This window comes from Lytechinus pictus, chromosome 5 (genome assembly GCF_037042905.1).
Source record: "Lytechinus pictus isolate F3 Inbred chromosome 5, Lp3.0, whole genome shotgun sequence".
NCBI classification, from domain to species: domain Eukaryota; kingdom Metazoa; phylum Echinodermata; class Echinoidea; order Temnopleuroida; family Toxopneustidae; genus Lytechinus; species Lytechinus pictus.
The window spans coordinates 4,944,505-4,964,017 of NC_087249.1; the positions used below are offsets into that span (position 1 = coordinate 4,944,505).

Sequence of the window (19,513 nt, forward strand, 5' to 3'; positions counted from 1 at the left end):
ATTCATCAAACATGCATGAGCGTATATAAGACGAAAATGGTTTCATGAGCCACGTTTATTTTTTCATAATAACGTATACTTCATTATCAATAAATATGAATATCCTTTGCATGCTCATAGTGATGATGATGCTTAATATCTTCCAGGCACACATGGCTGAAGCAGAGACTGGTGAGTAGACACATTTCGTCTCATTTTCAAAGCAGTTCTTCATTTCACCACGGAGTACTCCTTGATTTCATCCATTGTCGTACAGAATGGGGGGGGGGGGGGCATGTGGGCCGTGGTCCCATAACTTTTATGACCAAGTAAACATTGGGGAAAGGAAAGAAAATGTATATTGTTATCTGAATGATGTGATAAAATAATATCACATTGACAAAATTTGATTTTTTTTTTATGTTAAAAGGTTTGCTTGTTCCGAGACTTTAGATTATCTACGCCATGTCTGACCTTCTCAAAAATTTGGGCTCAATACGCTTCTGATTATATTGCTATGAAAAGAGACTCTCCATTTTGAATAAAAGCATCGACCCCATTGGAAATGAGTCATGTCAGCTTACACGGGCTATTCTATCAAGGTTTTTTGGATACAAATTTTCATCTTGGACTTGGTGGATCATGCCTGGCGAATAAAGTCCATCAAATAATCAATTTTTATTTATAAATCAATCCATCAATGAATGAATGAATGCAGGGGCGTCGCTAGGCCTTTTCCAGTAGGGGGGTGTGGAGGCCAAATATCGGTAGCGATTACCGACGTCCGGCAACAATGAATCTTGGAGGTGTTCTACATTCTCCTTAGTCACATTTTCTTACTCGAGCTGAGTCTACTGGCCAGCAAAAAGACCTGTTTCAGACTGTTCGCAGCAGTGATCCATGAAATAATGCATTTCTCTCCAATCCCAAAATTTGTAAATAAAATTTGACAGCCTCATTCGAAAATTTTGGCACAGATAATGAAAAGGTTAAGAGGAAGTCTGCTGATTAGCAAGAAGTCTGATCATCATATTGCTCATATTCTGCCATTCTGGCGCAAGCCTCTTTTTGAACCCCCGACAAAAACGTCCCGTGTTCGCTCAAGCATGAACAAAAAATTATTTTTAATTGCATTTCGAAGATAAGATTTCAGAGCATCTGTTAACATCAAAATATAGAAATCATAATTTGAAACAAATTTTTTTATAGACTTTTCAAAACTGTCCCGGTTTTTTTTATACACACTGTATAGCAATTCATGTGAGCGCGAGCTGATACTTTTAATAACCTTTCTGAAAAAGGACATGTTTATCAACTATTTGCAGTGACTCATGAATATTATCCAACACGAAACTCTGACAAATTTCATCTGACAAATCCAAAACTAATAATAGCACACAAATCAATTAGACATTACGGTGCAGATTTATGGAATAATTTATCACCTGACATTAAGTCAGTGGAAAATTCCGTCGAATTTACGCCATTCCGTACACAAAATATGTTTTTCTCATACGAAAAACGTTTTGTCAATACGCAGTGTAATAACGTTTAACGATTTTAATATGCTCTACACTTTATTCATTCAAGGCTGTTTTTAAGAGAAATACACTGTTAAAATATAATACCTAATATCTGTGTGTGTTTCGTACCAACCGATATTACAACCCCCCGCACTTGCACTCTCGCACACTTTCACTTGTACTTTCACTTTTATCAACATGATTATAACTTCCTCATTTTCATTTTTCTTTCCCTATCTACTTTTTTGGTAATATTTCTATTTTGTGCAATAAAAGATAAGTCTCTTTTATTGCACTGTTTGTCTGATTTTCCTTTCCCTTTCCTTTGAGGCCTTTATCAATTTCAAGCTCTAAGCTTAAGATGAAGGTCTCCACATTTCAAAATGTATTATGTCGATATATGTATATATATAATTTTTTTCTGTTATTTTTTTTTATAATTGAAAAAAATAAATTTATCAAGTATAAATATATTAGATTGTATATATGCATATGTTATTAATTATGTCATTTGCTTATTATGTTATGCTAAGAAAAAAAATGATAACACTTGTATATACTTTTGTTATTGGAATGTGAAAATAAATAAATCAAATCAAATATATAAATCAAAATATAATACATTTCTCACTAATCGAACAGACCGAGATGAAAAATTTCAGATATTTTGACTTGAAAACTAAACATTTTACATGTTTTAACATTCAAACAAACTTACTTTCTGCATCTATAATTGAACAAGCTGTGTATCTCAATAAACATTAATGCGAGCGCGAAGCACGAATTGATTTTTTTGTGTGGATATTTTGACTTGAATACTAAACTTTTTTAAATATTTTTACATTAAATCAAGCTCATTTACTGCATCTGTAATTGAACAAGCTGTGTGTCTCAATATGCATAATGCGAGCGCGAAGCGCGAGCTGAAATTTTAGATAGTTTGACTTGAAAACTAAACATTAAAAAAATGTTTTTACATTAAAACAAACTCATTTTCTGCATCTGTAATTTAACAAGCTGTACCTCGCTAAGCAAAATGCGAGCGCGAAGCGTGAGCTGATAATCTTAGATAGTTTATTTATTTTTTTATGTTTTTGCATTATCTCAATAAACATTAATGCGAGCGCGAAGCGTGAGCAGAAATTTTTGATATTCTGAGGGAAATTTAAGCATCATTTTCAACAAATTTTTTACTAAATTATGATGCGAGCGCCAAGCGCGAGCTGATTTTTTTTTAATTTAGACCTTAAACCAGGAATTCCTAATTATTGTCGGTAGCCTTAAGAGAGCTCCTCACGATCCCATTGTAAAAATAATCGTAATTTAACGATATTAGTAGGCAATTTGACATTATTTTACCGACAAAGATAACGGAACTCAATAAAACCAAGTAAGAACAAGGTACATGGAGCAGTTGGAACATCCATTCGTAACCCGACAGTTTGTCATTTTCCCGACAAGCGTCAGTCCAACAGACTTGCGCTTGCGTAACAGACAATTTATAATTGTACACCGACAATTTTTTTTTTAAAATCAAAACCTCGTCTACTACCCCATTCCTTCTCTCTTTGATTGTTTTTCTTTCTTTCTTTCTTCCTTTCTTTTTTCTTTCTTTCCTTTCTTTCTTTCTTTCTTTCTTTCCTTCTTTTTTTTTTCCTTTCTTTCTTTCTTTCTTTCTTTCTTTCTTTCTTTCCTTCTTTCTTTTTTTCCCTTTCTCTTCTTTCCCTTTTTTCCTCTTTCTCCCTTCTTTTTTCCTTCTCGCTCCTTGTTTTTTTTCCATTTTTCCCGACGGCAGCGCAAATATACCGACGATATCCAAATTAGTGGGGGGGGGGGGTGTCGCACCCCCACACCCCCCCCCCCTTAGCGACGGCCCTGAATGAATGAATGAATCAATCAATACAAAAATCACTCAATGAACCAATCGATCTATGGATGAATGAATGAATGAATCAATCACAATCAATCACAATCAGTCAATCAATCCTTGTTTCCTAATGAGTCCGATTTCTAAATGTTAAAGGGTGTATGTTGAATAGGCACATTATGAAAGAGAAAATATATTATCATTTAGCATTCCATTATTATTATTGGAACATTTCAGAGGGCGACGTCCGACTCGTTGACGGTTCGAACGCGTACGAAGGACGAGTCGAGGTCTTCTCTGGAGGACGATGGGGTACTGTCTGTGGTCGTCTGTTCGATGAAGCCGAGGGACGGGTCGTGTGTCACCAACTCGGCCTCGGGAGTGTTGCGTTGAGTTGGAAACCTGTTTCTGTCATGTACGATGCGTATTTTGGCGGGAATGCTAATCTACCTATAAATCTTGAGGATGCGAGATGTGTCGGTGTAGAGGATCGTCTGACGGTTTGCGATGGTACCTGGGGAGACGATGTAGTAGAATGCGATCATTCGCAGGATGTCGGGATCATATGCTCGTATGGAAATGGTAAGATATCTTCTTTTCTTTTAAACAGGAGTTGGATGTGCTATGCTAAGCAGGGGAGTATTACTGATCAAGGGAGTATGGGGCGCCAAGTGTCCGCCAGTATTTTCCGTCCAAAACCACGCCATTCCGTACACAAAATATGTTTTTATACAGACGAAAATCATTTCGACATGACGCTGTTCTATTTCGTATTCGAAATTTATTTTTGTCACACGAAATCAATTTCGTCGAGACGAAATGTAATTGCGTCCACAAAATTTATTTCGTACCATATGAAATTAATTTCGTCGAGACGAAATTCATTTCGTGTGGTACAAAATAAAAATTGTTAAACGTTATTACACTGCGTATTGACGAAACGTTTTTCGTATGAGAAAAACAAATTTTGTGTACGGAATTACATTTCGTTATAGCAAAATTCATTTTATATGGTACGAAATTAATTTTGTGGACGCAATTACATTTCGTCTCAACGAAATTCATTACGTATGGTATGAAATTAATTTTGTAGACGCAATTACATTTCGTCTCGACGAAATTCATTTCGTGTGACAAAAATAACTTTCGTGTACGAAATAAAACTTCGTCATGACAAAATGATTTTCGTCTGAATAAAAACACATTTTGTGTACGGAATGGCGTGAATTCGACGGAATATACTGGCGGACACTTGGCCCGCTATAAGGGAGTTGTCCCGCCGGATTTAATTCTGAGACGACCAGTGTGATGCACTGCCTGGTAGGGGGGAAATTGAAAAAAAAATTGTCCTAATAATGATACTGAATTTTGGGCGCAAAGTGAAAAAAAATCGACAACTTTGTATGTTTGATATTATTATTATGTGGTTAAGTGGTTTTATAGTGGTTTCCAATGCTTTTTAAAACTAAAAAAAAAGTTTTTATTGGGTTTTAATGATTTTGTGTGACAAATCACATATAAAAATACAAGTAATTAAAAAATATATCAGAAAAAAAAGCAGCATACACATTATTAGATTACATTAGAAAAAGTACCGCATATCAACAAATGATAAGTGATTAACAATATTTTAATTGCCTATTATGAATTTTTCAGGTTGTCCAAATTATTGGGGGGCAAATCGATATCCCCCTCCTTTCTTTCCCTTCTCAACTCCCCTCTCTAATGTTCTAGTATATTCTACATTTTATTTTAACTTGCAATAATAATTTAATTGAGAGTGAGAGATCAACTAAATCTTTCATATTGGTAGCGTCTAAGATCGTTCGAATTGCTTTGGTTTTCTTCGTCATACTTCCAAATATTGTGATAAGCTAATAAGACTGACCAATAACATAATCTCTATCGTAAAAACGCGTTTTCCATTAGGTTTTACTACCATCTTTATTATCGTTTTGTTTGATGACCCTTTAGAAACGGAAGGAGATATCCGATTAGTCGGAGCTGGTGTTGGTATCGAATCAGAAGGTCGAGTTCAAATATTACGTCACAATGAGTGGGGTACTATCTGTCATTATTCATGGGATCTGAAAGGTATGTAATATGAAGTGTATCCTCAATAATTATGATAATGATTTTGTTGCACGTATCCAGGCATTTATTTCGACTACAGTGTTAGTGACTAATGATTAGTGGTCACAAGCAATTTCAGTTCATTGCAATCATAAAGTCATTATATATATACAAATATATATATATATATATATATATATATGCAAATATGGGTGTGTGTAAAGTAACACGAAAAAATGAAGATGTAATCTGATGATGAAATTGGAGACAAAAATAAAAGTTAAATAACCTATGAAATTAAGCATAGTCCTCTAAAATAGAAATGAACATGTCAAAAATCTCATGGTTGTACATGTTACATTACAACACAAATATGCGCGCGCGCACCCTCACACACACACACACACCCTCTCACCCACACACACGTAAATAAGTATGCATAATAAAAGATGACATAGTAGTGCATAACATTATTAGTTAGACTAGACTGTCCCCTGTCCACAGCACTTTTATGAAGAACGCCTACTTAGATTTTTCCGTTGTATTTACAGTATATGACCAGTAAGGGAGTTTGCGATCAGGATAAGTCAGAAATGATCTGCATCACTTTCTTATTAATAAATCACATCATTTTGCTCGGGCGTCATACTTAGTTCCACATATTAATCACTTAAGCTGAAACTGTCTTAAAGCCCTCAGCTATATACCTCGGGCGTTAATACTGTTTAAATGCCCCTCATTGGTGTAGTTCTTGCTTATTCCTTCTCTGATGTGTATCTATTCCTGGATGATAACATTATTTCAATTGACAGGATGAAATAATATTTTAAACTGGTAAAAAAAAATGAGCCTTTTGTGATGATTCTCCACTTCTCTCTTTGATCTTATTTTTTATTCCTTCGTCATGCACGGATATTTTGTTGATAATAGTTTGTAAATGCGTCATGGATACTGATCATTTTGAACATAAATTCACATTGGTTTCATGCAAACTTTAATTCATAGAACCAGAATGATCCAGTCGCTCACGCAAACAATCTTGTCAAAACAACTCTCATTTGTCAAATGGAGACAATAAATACAAGTCTCTTTATCTTTTTCAAATCTGTCTTCAGTCAATTTATGGTAATTAATCGCATCTTTTTGCTGATTCATATAGATGCCGATGTTGCTTGTCGCCAGTTGGGCTTCGAGATGGCCATCCTAGCGACCAGGAACTCTCTGTATGGAGGTGGAAACCTTGGACAGACGGTGATGTTGAGTAATGTAAGATGTAATGGAACAGAAGAACATCTTCTTGATTGTGAGAATGATGGATGGGGTGTCGAAGACTGTGAACTTCATCAGGAAGACTCAGGCATCGTCTGTGAAAATGATGGTAAGTATGGCTACATTGGATATTTTGGAAGTGTTGGATACATTAGATATAATGTTTTTTTTTTCGGATGCTTAATTATCTAAAACTACATTTCAAATTCTATGCTTTAAATCTATACTTAATATTCATTTTCAGTCATTGATTTTTACCATGTTTCCATTATTCCTCGTGTATATAGACCTATTGGTGTTATGCGTTTACTGATGACTGGTAGCGAATCAAGAAGAGAGGGTGAGGGGTTAACCCCCCCCCCCCCCCCCGAGCTCCCTTACATTAACCAAAAAAGGGGTGATCAAAATCAATCAGAGTCCCTTCTGACGAAGGATCTACGGGGGGAGGGTAGGACGCAGTACGTCGTAGCCCAACGGCCCAACGTCATCATGACAAATTGGTCAGTTATGCAATCATACACTTGCACGCATTGTGGCGCCGGTCGCACTCAACACTTTTTGTTACATATTTTATTAAATCTTCCTTTATTTGTAGTTTTTGAAGGCACAATGCGACTTACCGGGGAAATTATCACCCAGGAAGGGTATCACGAAGGTTTACTCGAGATTTACGACGGAGGCAGCTGGGGCACCGTCTGCATGGACGAGTCCTTTTTGAACACCGAAGCCGTGGTCGCTTGCCGCCATCTTGGTTTCAATAGGGTGGCACGATTCGGGACCACCTCCACCCCTGGATCGGGCGTCATTAAATTGGATCAAGTAAGCTGTTATGGATACGAGCTGACACTTGGTAACTGCCGCCATGGTGTCTGGGGTAACCCCTCACCATCGTGTACCTATGATACAAATGTCCCGACAAATGTACGATTGACTTGTTTTAATGAGCCAGGTGAGATTTTTTTAAAATATGTGTTCTTCAATACAATATCCTTTGCGACAACCCATCATTTCACTCACATTCTACTACTTTATATTTGTTATATATTAATATATTTTCAGATTTGCGATATACTTTAAGTATCGCATGAATAGCCTTTGGAAGCTTATGAGGGCGTCGTGATCTAGTGGTTATGACTCTCGTCTTTCAATCTGAGGGATGTGGGCTCGATTTCCAGCCATGGCGTGTTTTCCTTTCGCAAGAAACTTACCCACATTGTGCTGCACTCAACCTAGGTGAGGTGAATGGGTACCCGGTAGGAAGAAATTCTTCGAATGCCAGAGCGCGTGTTATACAGTGCTTTGCATCCTAAAGCGATTTAGAAATCCAGCTACTAGTATTGTTATCATTATTATTTTAAGTGCTAACTAGAAGATAAGTTGAAGGGTTATTGAAGCTCGGAAAATCGACCTGTTCGGGAGAGAAGACAAATCAGGACTTGTTGAAACTTGGCAGTAGACTTGATTGGGACAAGAAGACATGATGAGGACTTGTTGAAACTTGGCAGTAGACTTGATTGGGACAAAAAGACATGATGGTGACTTATTGAAACTCGAAAAGTCCACTTGCTTGGGAGGTAAATAAAATATGACAAGTTGTTGAAACTTGGAAAGTCAGCTCGCTCGGGACAAGAAGAGAGCATGGCGAGTTGAAACTCGAAAAGTCGACTTTTGAGGGACAGAAGACGTTGACATTTGGGAAGTCGACTTGTTTGGGACAAGAACAAAAGATGGCGACTTATTGAAACCAGGCACGTAGGCTAGTTCGGGATGAGAGGACAAGATTTCAATTAGTTGGATAATCTAAACTATATCACTATTGTAACCACGTGTAGCAACTTCACATTTACTTCAAATTATACAGAACTTCATTTTCTATAAAGTCCATTCACCTTTGTAAATCACATGTTTTCACATATTTCTAAGCGTACGAACATTTCCTGTTTTGTAATACTTTTTGACATGTACGCGCATTCCAAAGCTCCATGCCTTATAGACTTCTGAACAGCCAATCAAGTTTTGTTTACAATCCATCAACGAATGGCAGCTTTTGTTTATGGTCAACAAACTTTTATTCAACCAATCATTTCAGTTCAAGGCGTGGCTTATCTCGGAGCCTATTTCTGTGGAAACTTTTTTAACTCACTTCTTCTTGTGATCTCGAGGAGTCAACTTCGTAGTCACGCGTTTACCGAAGAAAGTCGCTAAACCTCATGGTTTTACAATTAAACCATTCTTGGATTTTATATATACCCATACTTGGATTTATACACTTGGATTTTTAAATAGTGGAGTTATATAGTTCTGCATTGCATTTCCGAGTTCAACTTTTCATCTATGGACATACCTGCGGATTATTTTATTCGCGTTTTTCGTGTGCCATAGAGGAGCTTCAAATTCATTTTCTTCTTTTTCGTGGACAAGATAACGCGACAAGTTTTCTATTAATTGTGTTGGGATTGTGCAATAACTTTGGAGTTCACTTTCGCAGTGATTAATATCTTCGCGGTTCGGTCATCAACTAGAGCTCTAGTCGCGATTCGTTGCACGCCATCAACGGACTAAATCGCTCGAACCATCGAAATCGCTAGCTCCCATATTATCTTTGAAGCTCAATTCATGGACTCTGTGAATCAACTCAAGTGTGCCATTTTGGATCAGAAGTCAGACAGTTGGTGAGTAGAATAATAAGTAGAGAACATAAAAACATTGTAGTTAGGAATTCACATCACATCCTGTTAATAACTACTAAACACGCATTGGTATTTATATATCTATATTTATATATATGAATCAGTGATATGCATATGGTCGGAATGAGAGAGGGGATTACGTCACCCCTCACTTTTTCTTATGTATCACTCACAGTCTAATAGTTAACTTGATAATCGCGTTACCGAGTTGCATCAATTCGTCACCTTGTCTTCTTGTCTCAAACAAGTAGACTTGCCAAGTTCCAACAATTCGTCACCTTATCTTCTTGTCTCAAACAATTAGACTTGCCAAGTTCCATAAACTCGACACCTTATCTTCTTGTCCCAACAAGTAGACTTTCCCAGCGCCAACAGTTCGTCACCTTATCTTCTTGTCCCAAAAAAGTAGACTTGCCCAGTTCCAACAACTCGTCATTTTGTCTTCTTGTCCCAACAAGTAGACTTGCCCAGCGCCAACAGTTCGTCACCTTATCTTCTTGTCCCAAGAAGTAGACTTGCCCAGTTCAAAAAAATTGTCACCTTATCTTCTTGTCCCAACAAGTACGCTTGCCCAGTTCCAACAACTCGTCATTTTGTCTTCTTATCCCAACAAGTAGAGCAACCCAGCTCCAACAATTCGTCACTTTAGGCTTTTCTTCTTGTCCCAACAAGTAGACTTGCCCAGCGCCAACAGTTCGTCACCTTATCGATCTTCTTGTCCCAAAAAGTAGACTTGCCCAGTCAAAAAAAATCGTCACCTTATCTTCTTGTCCCAACAAGTACGCTTGCCCAGTTCCAACAACTCGTCCTTTTGTCTTCTTGTCCCAACAAGTAGACTTGCCAAGTTTCGACAATTCGTCACCTTATCTTCTTGTCCCAACAAGTCAACTTGCATAGTTCCAACAACTCATCATCTTGTCTTCCATTCCCAAACAAATTGACTTGCCGAGTTCCAACATCTTGTCTTCTAGTAATTTAACCCGTCTTCTCATCCCCTTATCTAGTTGGCAGTAAGAGATTCCATACTCGCATGTATAGCACAGTAAGACTATAGGCGCCGCTTTTCTGACCGCAGGCGGCGGCGCTGTCAGGTACATGAACTCTGATTTAACTAAGGTCATGTTTTGGAATGATTATCAGGAAATGACATGCTAACTAGAAAAATGCCCGTGAAAATGAATACAGCTTTGATAGTTTTAACGAATGTGATGTTTTCTTTCAAACTAGCCACACATGGTGAAGTTCGCCTTGTTAATGGGTTTACTTTCTCGCACGGACGTGTTGAATACTACGACGAATATGAAGAACATTGGTCGACCATCTGCAGCTCAACGAGCATGAAGAGCGATATGGAGATCGCGAACGTCGTGTGTCGGCAACTCGGCTACCTGGCCGCCAGCGACTCGTTCGGACGATCATACTTTGGCCCTGGTTCAACTGATCAGTCTATTGACATTGTACGTTGTAATGGTTTCGAGGCGGCTTTTGAAGATTGTGAACATGACCTCTACAGCGGAGACTGTGAAGAGCATGGAAATGATATTGGTATTGTCTGCACTGATCAAGGTATGTATGACATATCAGGTAATTTCTTGAATTGTTTGACCCTTTAGGGGAACGAGACGATTGCTGTAAAACTCCGAAATTCGAGTGCGACTTGTTCCCCTCCTTCCCGATCGCCAACCCATATTTGGAAAATTCTGTCTCAGAAGATGTCAACTAATATAGAGTAGCATTCATTAATTAAGAAAGATTCTTGAAAGACATGTCAGCAAGTTTGAAGATGGGACTTGTAGGACTAAAAGATGATTGCAGTTCCTAGGTTACAGCATTGGTAACTTTGCCATTATGGCAAATACTATGGTAACAAGGATCAGTAGCCAATCACAATCAAGGTTCCATGGCAGTTACAATAATGGAAAAGTTACCTTAATAATTCTCCATCAAACGGACCCCTAGACAGCTTCAAAAAACATTTCCCACCCTATACCATAAAGGCCCAATATTATATACGTCATATATATTGTTTTTTCTCTCTCTCTCATTGAGGGAATGACTACATTAATATATATGATTTACTTTTGAATATCTGGGTTGAACAACGACTTGTTACGTGATGACGATTCCGGGAAATACGGTTAAAAGTTAGTCAATTATGAATATAAGTTTTCTAACTACAAAGTACTCGGTACCTAATTATGTAATCTAATCTAATTCACTATTTCAGATGTAATCCATTACTTATTGTTCCTTAAAAATACAAATACTACATACTACAACCATGATGATCAATGATAATTTTACTGCAGTTTACGAAGGGATCGTCCGTCTAGTGGATGGGTCAGACTACACCAAGGGTCGACTTGAGATCTACCACGGCGATCGATGGGGTACAATCTGCAACTCTAGCTGGACTGGGGACGATGCTTCGGTTGCTTGCAGGGAATTGGGATTGGGAAATGTCAAGTATGCTTATGAGAATTATGGACCAGGCAATGGACCGGTACATCTAGATGACGTAGGATGCCGGGGTACCGAAGTAAACCTAACGAACTGCCAGAAGAGCGATTGGGGAGTGAGCGAATGTGGACACGACCATGATGTCGGTCTATCTTGTTTTCTTTTTAAAGGTAAAACCTTAATAGCACGAAAGGCATATCGAATGTTAAACCACAAAGTATGTTTTTGTCTGATTTTTTTTTAAGGCGCTTGTGCTTTCAATCCGATCAAAATCAAGGATGGATATCAAGATCTGACAAATTGCCAGACGAGAAATATGGATGTAATGCTCTCCAGGACATTCTTAGTGTCTTCTGCATGCGATATTTTCACGTCTTGGCATGATTGTGAAATCTCTTTGTCATGTAGGCCTACTTCGCGTTAGTTTTAATGGAAAGTTAACGTTTGCTTTGATTTGTCACGCTTTATTTGATTTGATTAGGGGGTATGAATTCGCAGGATGAACGCGAATATCTTTTAAATTCATAATATTCATGTAAGGCGACATCTCATTAAATTTAAAAGGCCCATCCTGACTCTGTACATTACAAAAATGGTTGTTCTTAAATGGGTATATTAAAGCGGTTAGTTTTCAGCGTGTTTAAGCAAACAAATATTCTTTATATTTAAGATTCGGTCACTTTTCTTTTTCAGAGCCAGAAACTGCTGAAGTTCGCCTAACGGGTGGTTCGAGTTTCAAAGAGGGGAGATTAGAGTTTTACAGTCGTGAAGATACTTGGTACAGCGTCTGCAAAGACGAGTCCTGGGGTCAAGCCGAGGCGCAGGTGGTCTGTAATGTACTTGAACTCGAAGTCGAATCCGGAGACGTGGATTTCGGACCCGCCCTCTATCCGGGAATGATAAGCAACGTTGACTGTATAGGAACAGAGAGTGATTTTGATTTCTGCTATTATTACATCGAGAATAATGATTGTGGAGCAGAAAATACGGTTGGAATCGTGTGCAAAGATGTACCAGGTACTCAATTTTAGTCGCTTGGCAAGAAAAAAAAAAGAAAGTAAGAAGGAAAAGGCTCGGCGAAAGCAAAAGGGAAAGATATCATTATATACTTCATTCCTTTTTAACAAGAAATGCGCAAAGTGACAAATTCTTTCATTAAAAAATGAAAATATTATTATACTTGTATCTTTTTATCCCCTTGCTTAGTAGAATCCTATAACAATTGTTTATACTAGGCCTATCAACTTATTTTTCTCTCAATCAAGTAACTTTATCATGCAAAAGATGCCAACGAAATTCGATCAAGACCTACAGCCACTGGGGGTGGCCACGCACGTATGCGTTTTGATGGAGGGGGGGGTTAAGTAAAGTGAAACAGAGGGTGAAAAGAGAAGAAGGGGGAGACAAGAGAGGAAAGAGAACGGTATAAAAAGTCTGGGAAGTGTGACTTTATAATACATCTATATTTTAATATGAGAAAAAATATGGCGTAACCATCAAGTCGTCTAGCTTGCCCGCCACCTATAACAATATCCTAGCTGGCGCATCTACTGGTTTCGGTGAAGGTAAAACCTGTTATTTTATCTCTAATGATGGAACCTCAAAGCTAGCTCCCATGGTTAACGTTCCGATCGTTCAAAGTCATGAGATTCTCTTTTAATTTCAGTTCCTCCATCGGAAGGGGATGTACGACTACGAGATGGAGAAACCTTCGATGAGGGTAGACTTGAGATATACCACAATGGCGTGTGGGGGTACATCTGCAGGACCAACTGGAAAAAAAGTGAAGCTAAAGTTGCATGCCGACAACTGGGCTATGATCATGTCAGTAAAGTCAACATATATACGAACTATATTTCTAGGCCTGTTCATCTGGATCATGTCCAATGTGTCGGTGACGAGGAAAGGTTGACTGATTGTTACTATAGACCTTGGGGAGATGTCAGCTGTTCTCCGTCGTATGGAGTTGGAATTGCCTGCTCAGAAGATCCAGGTAGGTCGGTTTTTTTTTTTCAGTTATAGAATCAGTTTCAGTTTATTTCTTATTTCACAAACAAGAGTTTTGTCATTCGTATCTAAGTATAATTGTGTTGACATCTGGTGGGTGTTTCATAAGTTGTTCGTAAGTTAATTAAGAACGACTGGTGATCCTTTTTTTTGTGGTAAATGGTATACACCAAAATGTTCTTTGGCGATGGCTTATTAGTGCGTAAGAAAAGTTCACCAGTCGTTCTGAAAGTCGCTCTTAACTTAGGATCAGCTTTATTAAACGCCATCGGGTCGGTAATGTCTTAATGATTATCCCTTACTTACCTGGGGCCTGTTGCAGAAAGAGCTAGTTGCGATCAAACGCAAGTAAAAATCTTGCGTCACTTGATTTTCAGCCAATGAAGCACCCGTATTTGGGACTTGCGCTTGATATGTTGAATCGCATTTAAACGCAACTCTTTCTTCAAGGCCACTGGGCTATTTTGCCGGGAAGGGGGGATGCCCCCTCAAGGTTTCGGCCGTGGATGGCGCGATCACGAAAAAACAAATGCACGACGATAGAGGATGACACAATCTACAGTGTGCAGTTGCATAGAAAATTGCACTAGATCCATATATATATTTTTTTATTTTATGGGAATTGATTATGTCAATTTATGCAGGAAATCATACTTTTTGCTCTATTTTACTAATTAAAGCTCCTAAAAAGCATATTTTGGGACGAAAATATTCTTTAGAGCATTCCTAACAATTGTACCGCTATAAATTAAAAGAAAAATAATAAATTTTGGTACCAACATCGACTGCTAATGTATTTTACCCGGACGTCACAAATTTGGTTTTAAAAGTTGCGCAAGACTTGAAAGAAACGTTCAGCGAGCGGCGCGGTCAAAAAAAAAACGCGAGGCGGGAGGGGGGGGGGGGCTTTCGGTCAGTTAGGGTTAAGGGTACGTTCATGAACTGACGGTTGTAGCTTCTACTACTACTACTACTAATAGTAATAATAATAATAGTATTATGCAACATTGATATAGCGCTTGATAAATGCTACTAGCGTTACATAATATTACCCCGGCTTTAGCAAGGCTACCCTGTTCGGTCGCTCAAACTTTTCAAGGTATTCCTTCATACCGGAAATCCATATGCTACACCCGGATGAAGAGTGGCAAATGTAGATAAACGCCTTGTCAAAGGACGTGAGTGATGCGGTGGGATTCTAACCTTGTGGACCTTGTGGTTGAAAGTCCGGAGACTTATCCACTGTGCCACATCACTTTTTAGGTGTTAAAATATTAGATTTGAGTAGTAGTGGTAGTAGAAGCCGTAGTAGTAGTAGTAGTAGTAGTAGTAGTAGTAGTATTGTAGTTGTAGTTACAGTAGTAATTGTAGATGTAGTATAGTAATGAGGAAGAAGATGAAGAGGAAGAAGAAAAAGAAGAAGAATCAAGAAGAAATAGCAGCAGCAGCAACAACAACAAGAGTATTTATATTTCCATCGCAAATAGAGCTTTTATATTATCATCAGATTTCATGGTTGACCCCATTATTAAGATTTTTAACTTTTTGTTTATCTCTCTTACTCACTCTCATGTTCTTCATCTCTTCCCCCCACTCTCTCTTGATCTGTTTATATCTATCTTTATATCCTACATAGATTGAATCCTGTATAGTGATTGGTTCAAATAGCATCATGTGACCGAGTATATTTCAACTATGATGTTGCGTGACGTCAGACCTCGATATATTTTTCGCTATACCAATATTCTGACGTCAATATTTCAGAAAAATGATATTTAGCTAAACTCTCGGGCGCACCGGCGAGCTCTCTCTCCCGGGCAAGTCCCGCGATGCGTCGGCGCAGGCACTAATCTGCGTTCCGCTGAGCGCGGTGGCTCGGAGAAAAGTAGGTAATTCGACGCAAGTAACCGGACTTTGCAAGCTCAGTGCATAGATTTTGGTTATGAATTATTATATGTTTACCATTTACCTATTTATCTATCTATCTGTCTATCTATCTATCTACCTATCTATCTATATAAGCAACGTTTCTACTTTGGCGAGTTAACATCGCGAGTTATAGCGAGTTGCCAAAATGAGGCACTCGCGATAACTCGCATAAAGATCACCATGAAACTCGGGATAACTCGCGACAACTCGACATGGCTCGGCGGAGCTCGTTCAAGCTCGGGACAACTCTCCCTGAAGTCGTGAGCAGTTTCAAAATTTTTGAACATGTTAAAAAATTTTGCTAACTCGCTGTTACTCGTGATGAACTCACCTAAACTCGTTATACAATCGCAGTACTCGCAATAACTCGTAAGAAGCTCGAGATAAACTCGTAATAACTCGCCACATCTGAGTATACGCGAGTGCGTTCCGAGTTTTCAAGAGCGAGATACGAGTATTGCGATCGTTTTACGAGTCAAGTGGAGGTGCCCACGAGATTAGTGCGACTTTAGATCGAGCACCCCGAGTTACAGCGAGTTTCGTATGAGTTTGTTCAGAGTGCGTTGCAAGTGCTCATTGACATGCCAGCTGAATGATAAATATCCAGTGATCTATATTTTGCTATTATATATAAACCCCTTTGGAAATCTGAGTTTGACCATTAATTTCTACCAACTCCCAATTTTACACAATGCATATTTGACATCATTTAGAAGATCATTTAATTCTCTCTACAATGATACCATGCTTGTTATGATCATGCCATTACGAAAAGAGCAGGATTCAAAAGTGTTGGATGAGGTCTCAATTAAAAAGCTGCAAAACGAGCAGAAATAGTCATGAAGGGTCAGTACAGAACATGATTCTTTTGTCTGTTTCAATAGAGATGAAAATCCATTCAAATCAAGCCCCTGCTTCTTTATTCATGTTTTGTTGTGGTTTATGTAGTGGTGGTTTGTTTGTTTGTTATATGTTTGCTTGTGCAGAGGTGTGTTTCATTCCATGTTAATGTTGATGTTAAGGTGCATGAAAACAATTAAAATAAACCGCTGAGAAACTCACTCATCGCCACGGAAAAGAGAACAGTGACTTTCAATATTGTGTCATTTTGCAACTTTTGCAAAATTTTGACCTTGCCCCACATTTCAAGGCACTGCACCTCCATGTGATCCATAATCATATCATTTAGGGCATCATATTAAAGAAAATTAAATGATACATTCATTGATATTAATTACACATTGATATTTACTAAAACCGAGGAGGGATTAACGATCAAATTCAGATTTCCAAACTTATTTTGAGGAGTTTATTTCAAAGTAAAAGCGAAAGAAGATGTCATTCAAACAAGGGTAGAAGTAGAAGAAGTGCAGGAAGAGACAATTGAAACGGAAGAGGAGGTCAATGACGAGCAGAGCCAGGTAAAAGAACAAGATACCAAACTACACCAGGTCCAAATGGAGCGCCTCTGGCAGTCTCATTTACATCACGCGATTCAATATAGCAGCAGTGCTGACTTTGAAAACTACTATAAAATAATTATTAAAAAAAAACACCATTCATATAAGGATACAATACTACGTTCATTGACAATAAATGATATTGACCTTGATCATGTGACCTAAGACTTGTAAGTGATACTTGATTACCCCTATATCCACATTTTATAAACTGTATATAAACTTTGAAAGTTATGCAGCAATCTAATAATAATCTCCAAAATGGCCAAAGGTCAATGACCTTAAATGACCTTTGACTTTGGTCATGTGACCTGAAACTCACATGAGATGTTCAGTGATACTTGATTACTATTATGTTCAAGTTTTATGAACTAGATCCATACACTTTCAGAGTTATAATGGTTATTCAACAAATACCCCCAACATATGGCCGAAGTTCATTGACCTTTGACGTTGGTCATGTGACCTGATACTCGTTCAAGATGTTCAGTGATACTTGGTTACTCTTATGTCCACGTTTTATGAACGAGAGTCCAATACACTTACAGAGTTATGATGATAATTCAACAAATACCCCCAACATTGCCAAAGTTCATTGACCTTAAATGACCTTTGACCTTGGTCATGTGACCTGAAACTCGCACAGGATGTTCAGTGATACTTGATTACTCTTATGTCCAAGTTTTTTGAATCAGATTTATAAACAGTCAAAGTTATAATGGTAATTCAACAAATACCCCCAATTGGCCAAAGTCCATCGATCCTAAATGACCTTTGACCTTGGTCGTGAAACTTGAAACTCAGGCAGGATGTTTAGTAATACTTGATTAACCTTATGGTCAAGTTTCATGAACTAGGTCCATATACATTCTAAGTTATGATGTCATTTCAAAAACTTAACCTTCGGTTAAGATTTGGTGTTGACGCCGCCGCCGCCGGCATCCATCTTTGAGTGCCAAAAATGTGCATTTCCCGCCCCCTTGGTCGTATGAAACTCTTATCACTCTTAACAAAATCTTGATAACTCGTTCATAGCTCGCTTAAAGTCGTATAAAGGTCACTGCAACTCATACTAAGCTCGATCTGACTCGTTTCGCGCTCGGTTCACTCGTACAGCGAGCGTCGTGAACTCGTTGTTGAGTCTTTTGTCACTCAAGCAAATTCCAGAAAAAAAATTAAATGTCACGCGAGCTTGTGCGAGTTAAGGCGAGTTAGAGCTCGCGCAGCTCGCGTATGACTCGCAACTCCAACTCGGCAAAGTGGAAACGTTGCTTATTTTCTGTCTATCTATCTATCTATCTCTCTATCTCTCTATCTATCTGTCTATCTCTCTCTCTATCTATCTATCTCTCTCTCTCTCTCTATCTATCTATCTCTCTATCTATCTGTCTATCTATCTATCTATCTATTTATCTATCTATCTGTCTATCTATCTATCTATCTGTCTATCTATCTATATGTATGTCTATCTATCTGTCTATCTATCTATCTGTCTATCTATCTGTCTATCTATCTGTCTATCTATCTATATATCTCTCTATCTATCTATCTATCTATCTATCTATCTATCTATCTGTCTATCTATCTATCTATCTATCTATCTATCTATCTATCTATTTATCTATCTATGTGCCTATCATATTTACCCATTTCTATCTTTCTATATGTTTATCCATTCACCTATTTATTCATTTTATATCTACTGCTAAATCTATCCATTTCTATTTATCTATTTATTTATTCATTTCTCTTCTAGAACAAGATCCTATTGAGGGATGGGCCATTGCTCTCATTGTAATCTTCTCTTTCCTGGTATTTGGCTTCGGAGCAAGCTCTATTGGATATATCCTATACAAGAAAAGGGCTAGTACTGTTAACAGCGTTTCACAAAGTTAATCAGGGTATTTGTCATAAAATAAAATAAAGTAAATAAGGAAAATAATAGCCACGGTAAAGGAGACAGAGGTGTTCCCTCCTGTGTTCAAGATCTTCTGCGAATCATCGACTCCTTTTAAAAGTATGTTATTTACTTCAATACCCACAATATATTGTGAAAGAATAATATCAACTTCAATTTCCTTCCATCACAGCAAATGGAATCATATTGTTGAATATTATTGTTTTCTTATTTTCTGTACTTTACTTATATCATGACCTTTTTCGTACTGTTCATTTCTACGGGAAAATGAACATGATTATATCATGAATACTAATGTATTTTGTATGTATTGAATGGTTTCTATAAAACATAATTGG

General features: G+C 37.8%; 1 protein-coding gene across 1 annotated transcript; it reads left to right on the forward strand.

Moving 5' to 3' along the window:
• LOC129261901 (deleted in malignant brain tumors 1 protein-like) lies at positions 1-19,513 on the forward strand. Its single transcript, XM_054899926.2, has 10 exons — positions 1-171; positions 3,607-3,951; positions 5,344-5,463; positions 6,602-6,820; positions 7,307-7,660; positions 10,629-10,967; positions 11,711-12,031; positions 12,555-12,878; positions 13,528-13,854; positions 19,014-19,513. The coding sequence occupies exons 1-10, from the start codon at positions 45-47 to the stop codon at positions 19,151-19,153; spliced, it is 2,616 nt and encodes an 871-aa protein (XP_054755901.2). The 5' UTR covers positions 1-44; the 3' UTR covers positions 19,154-19,513.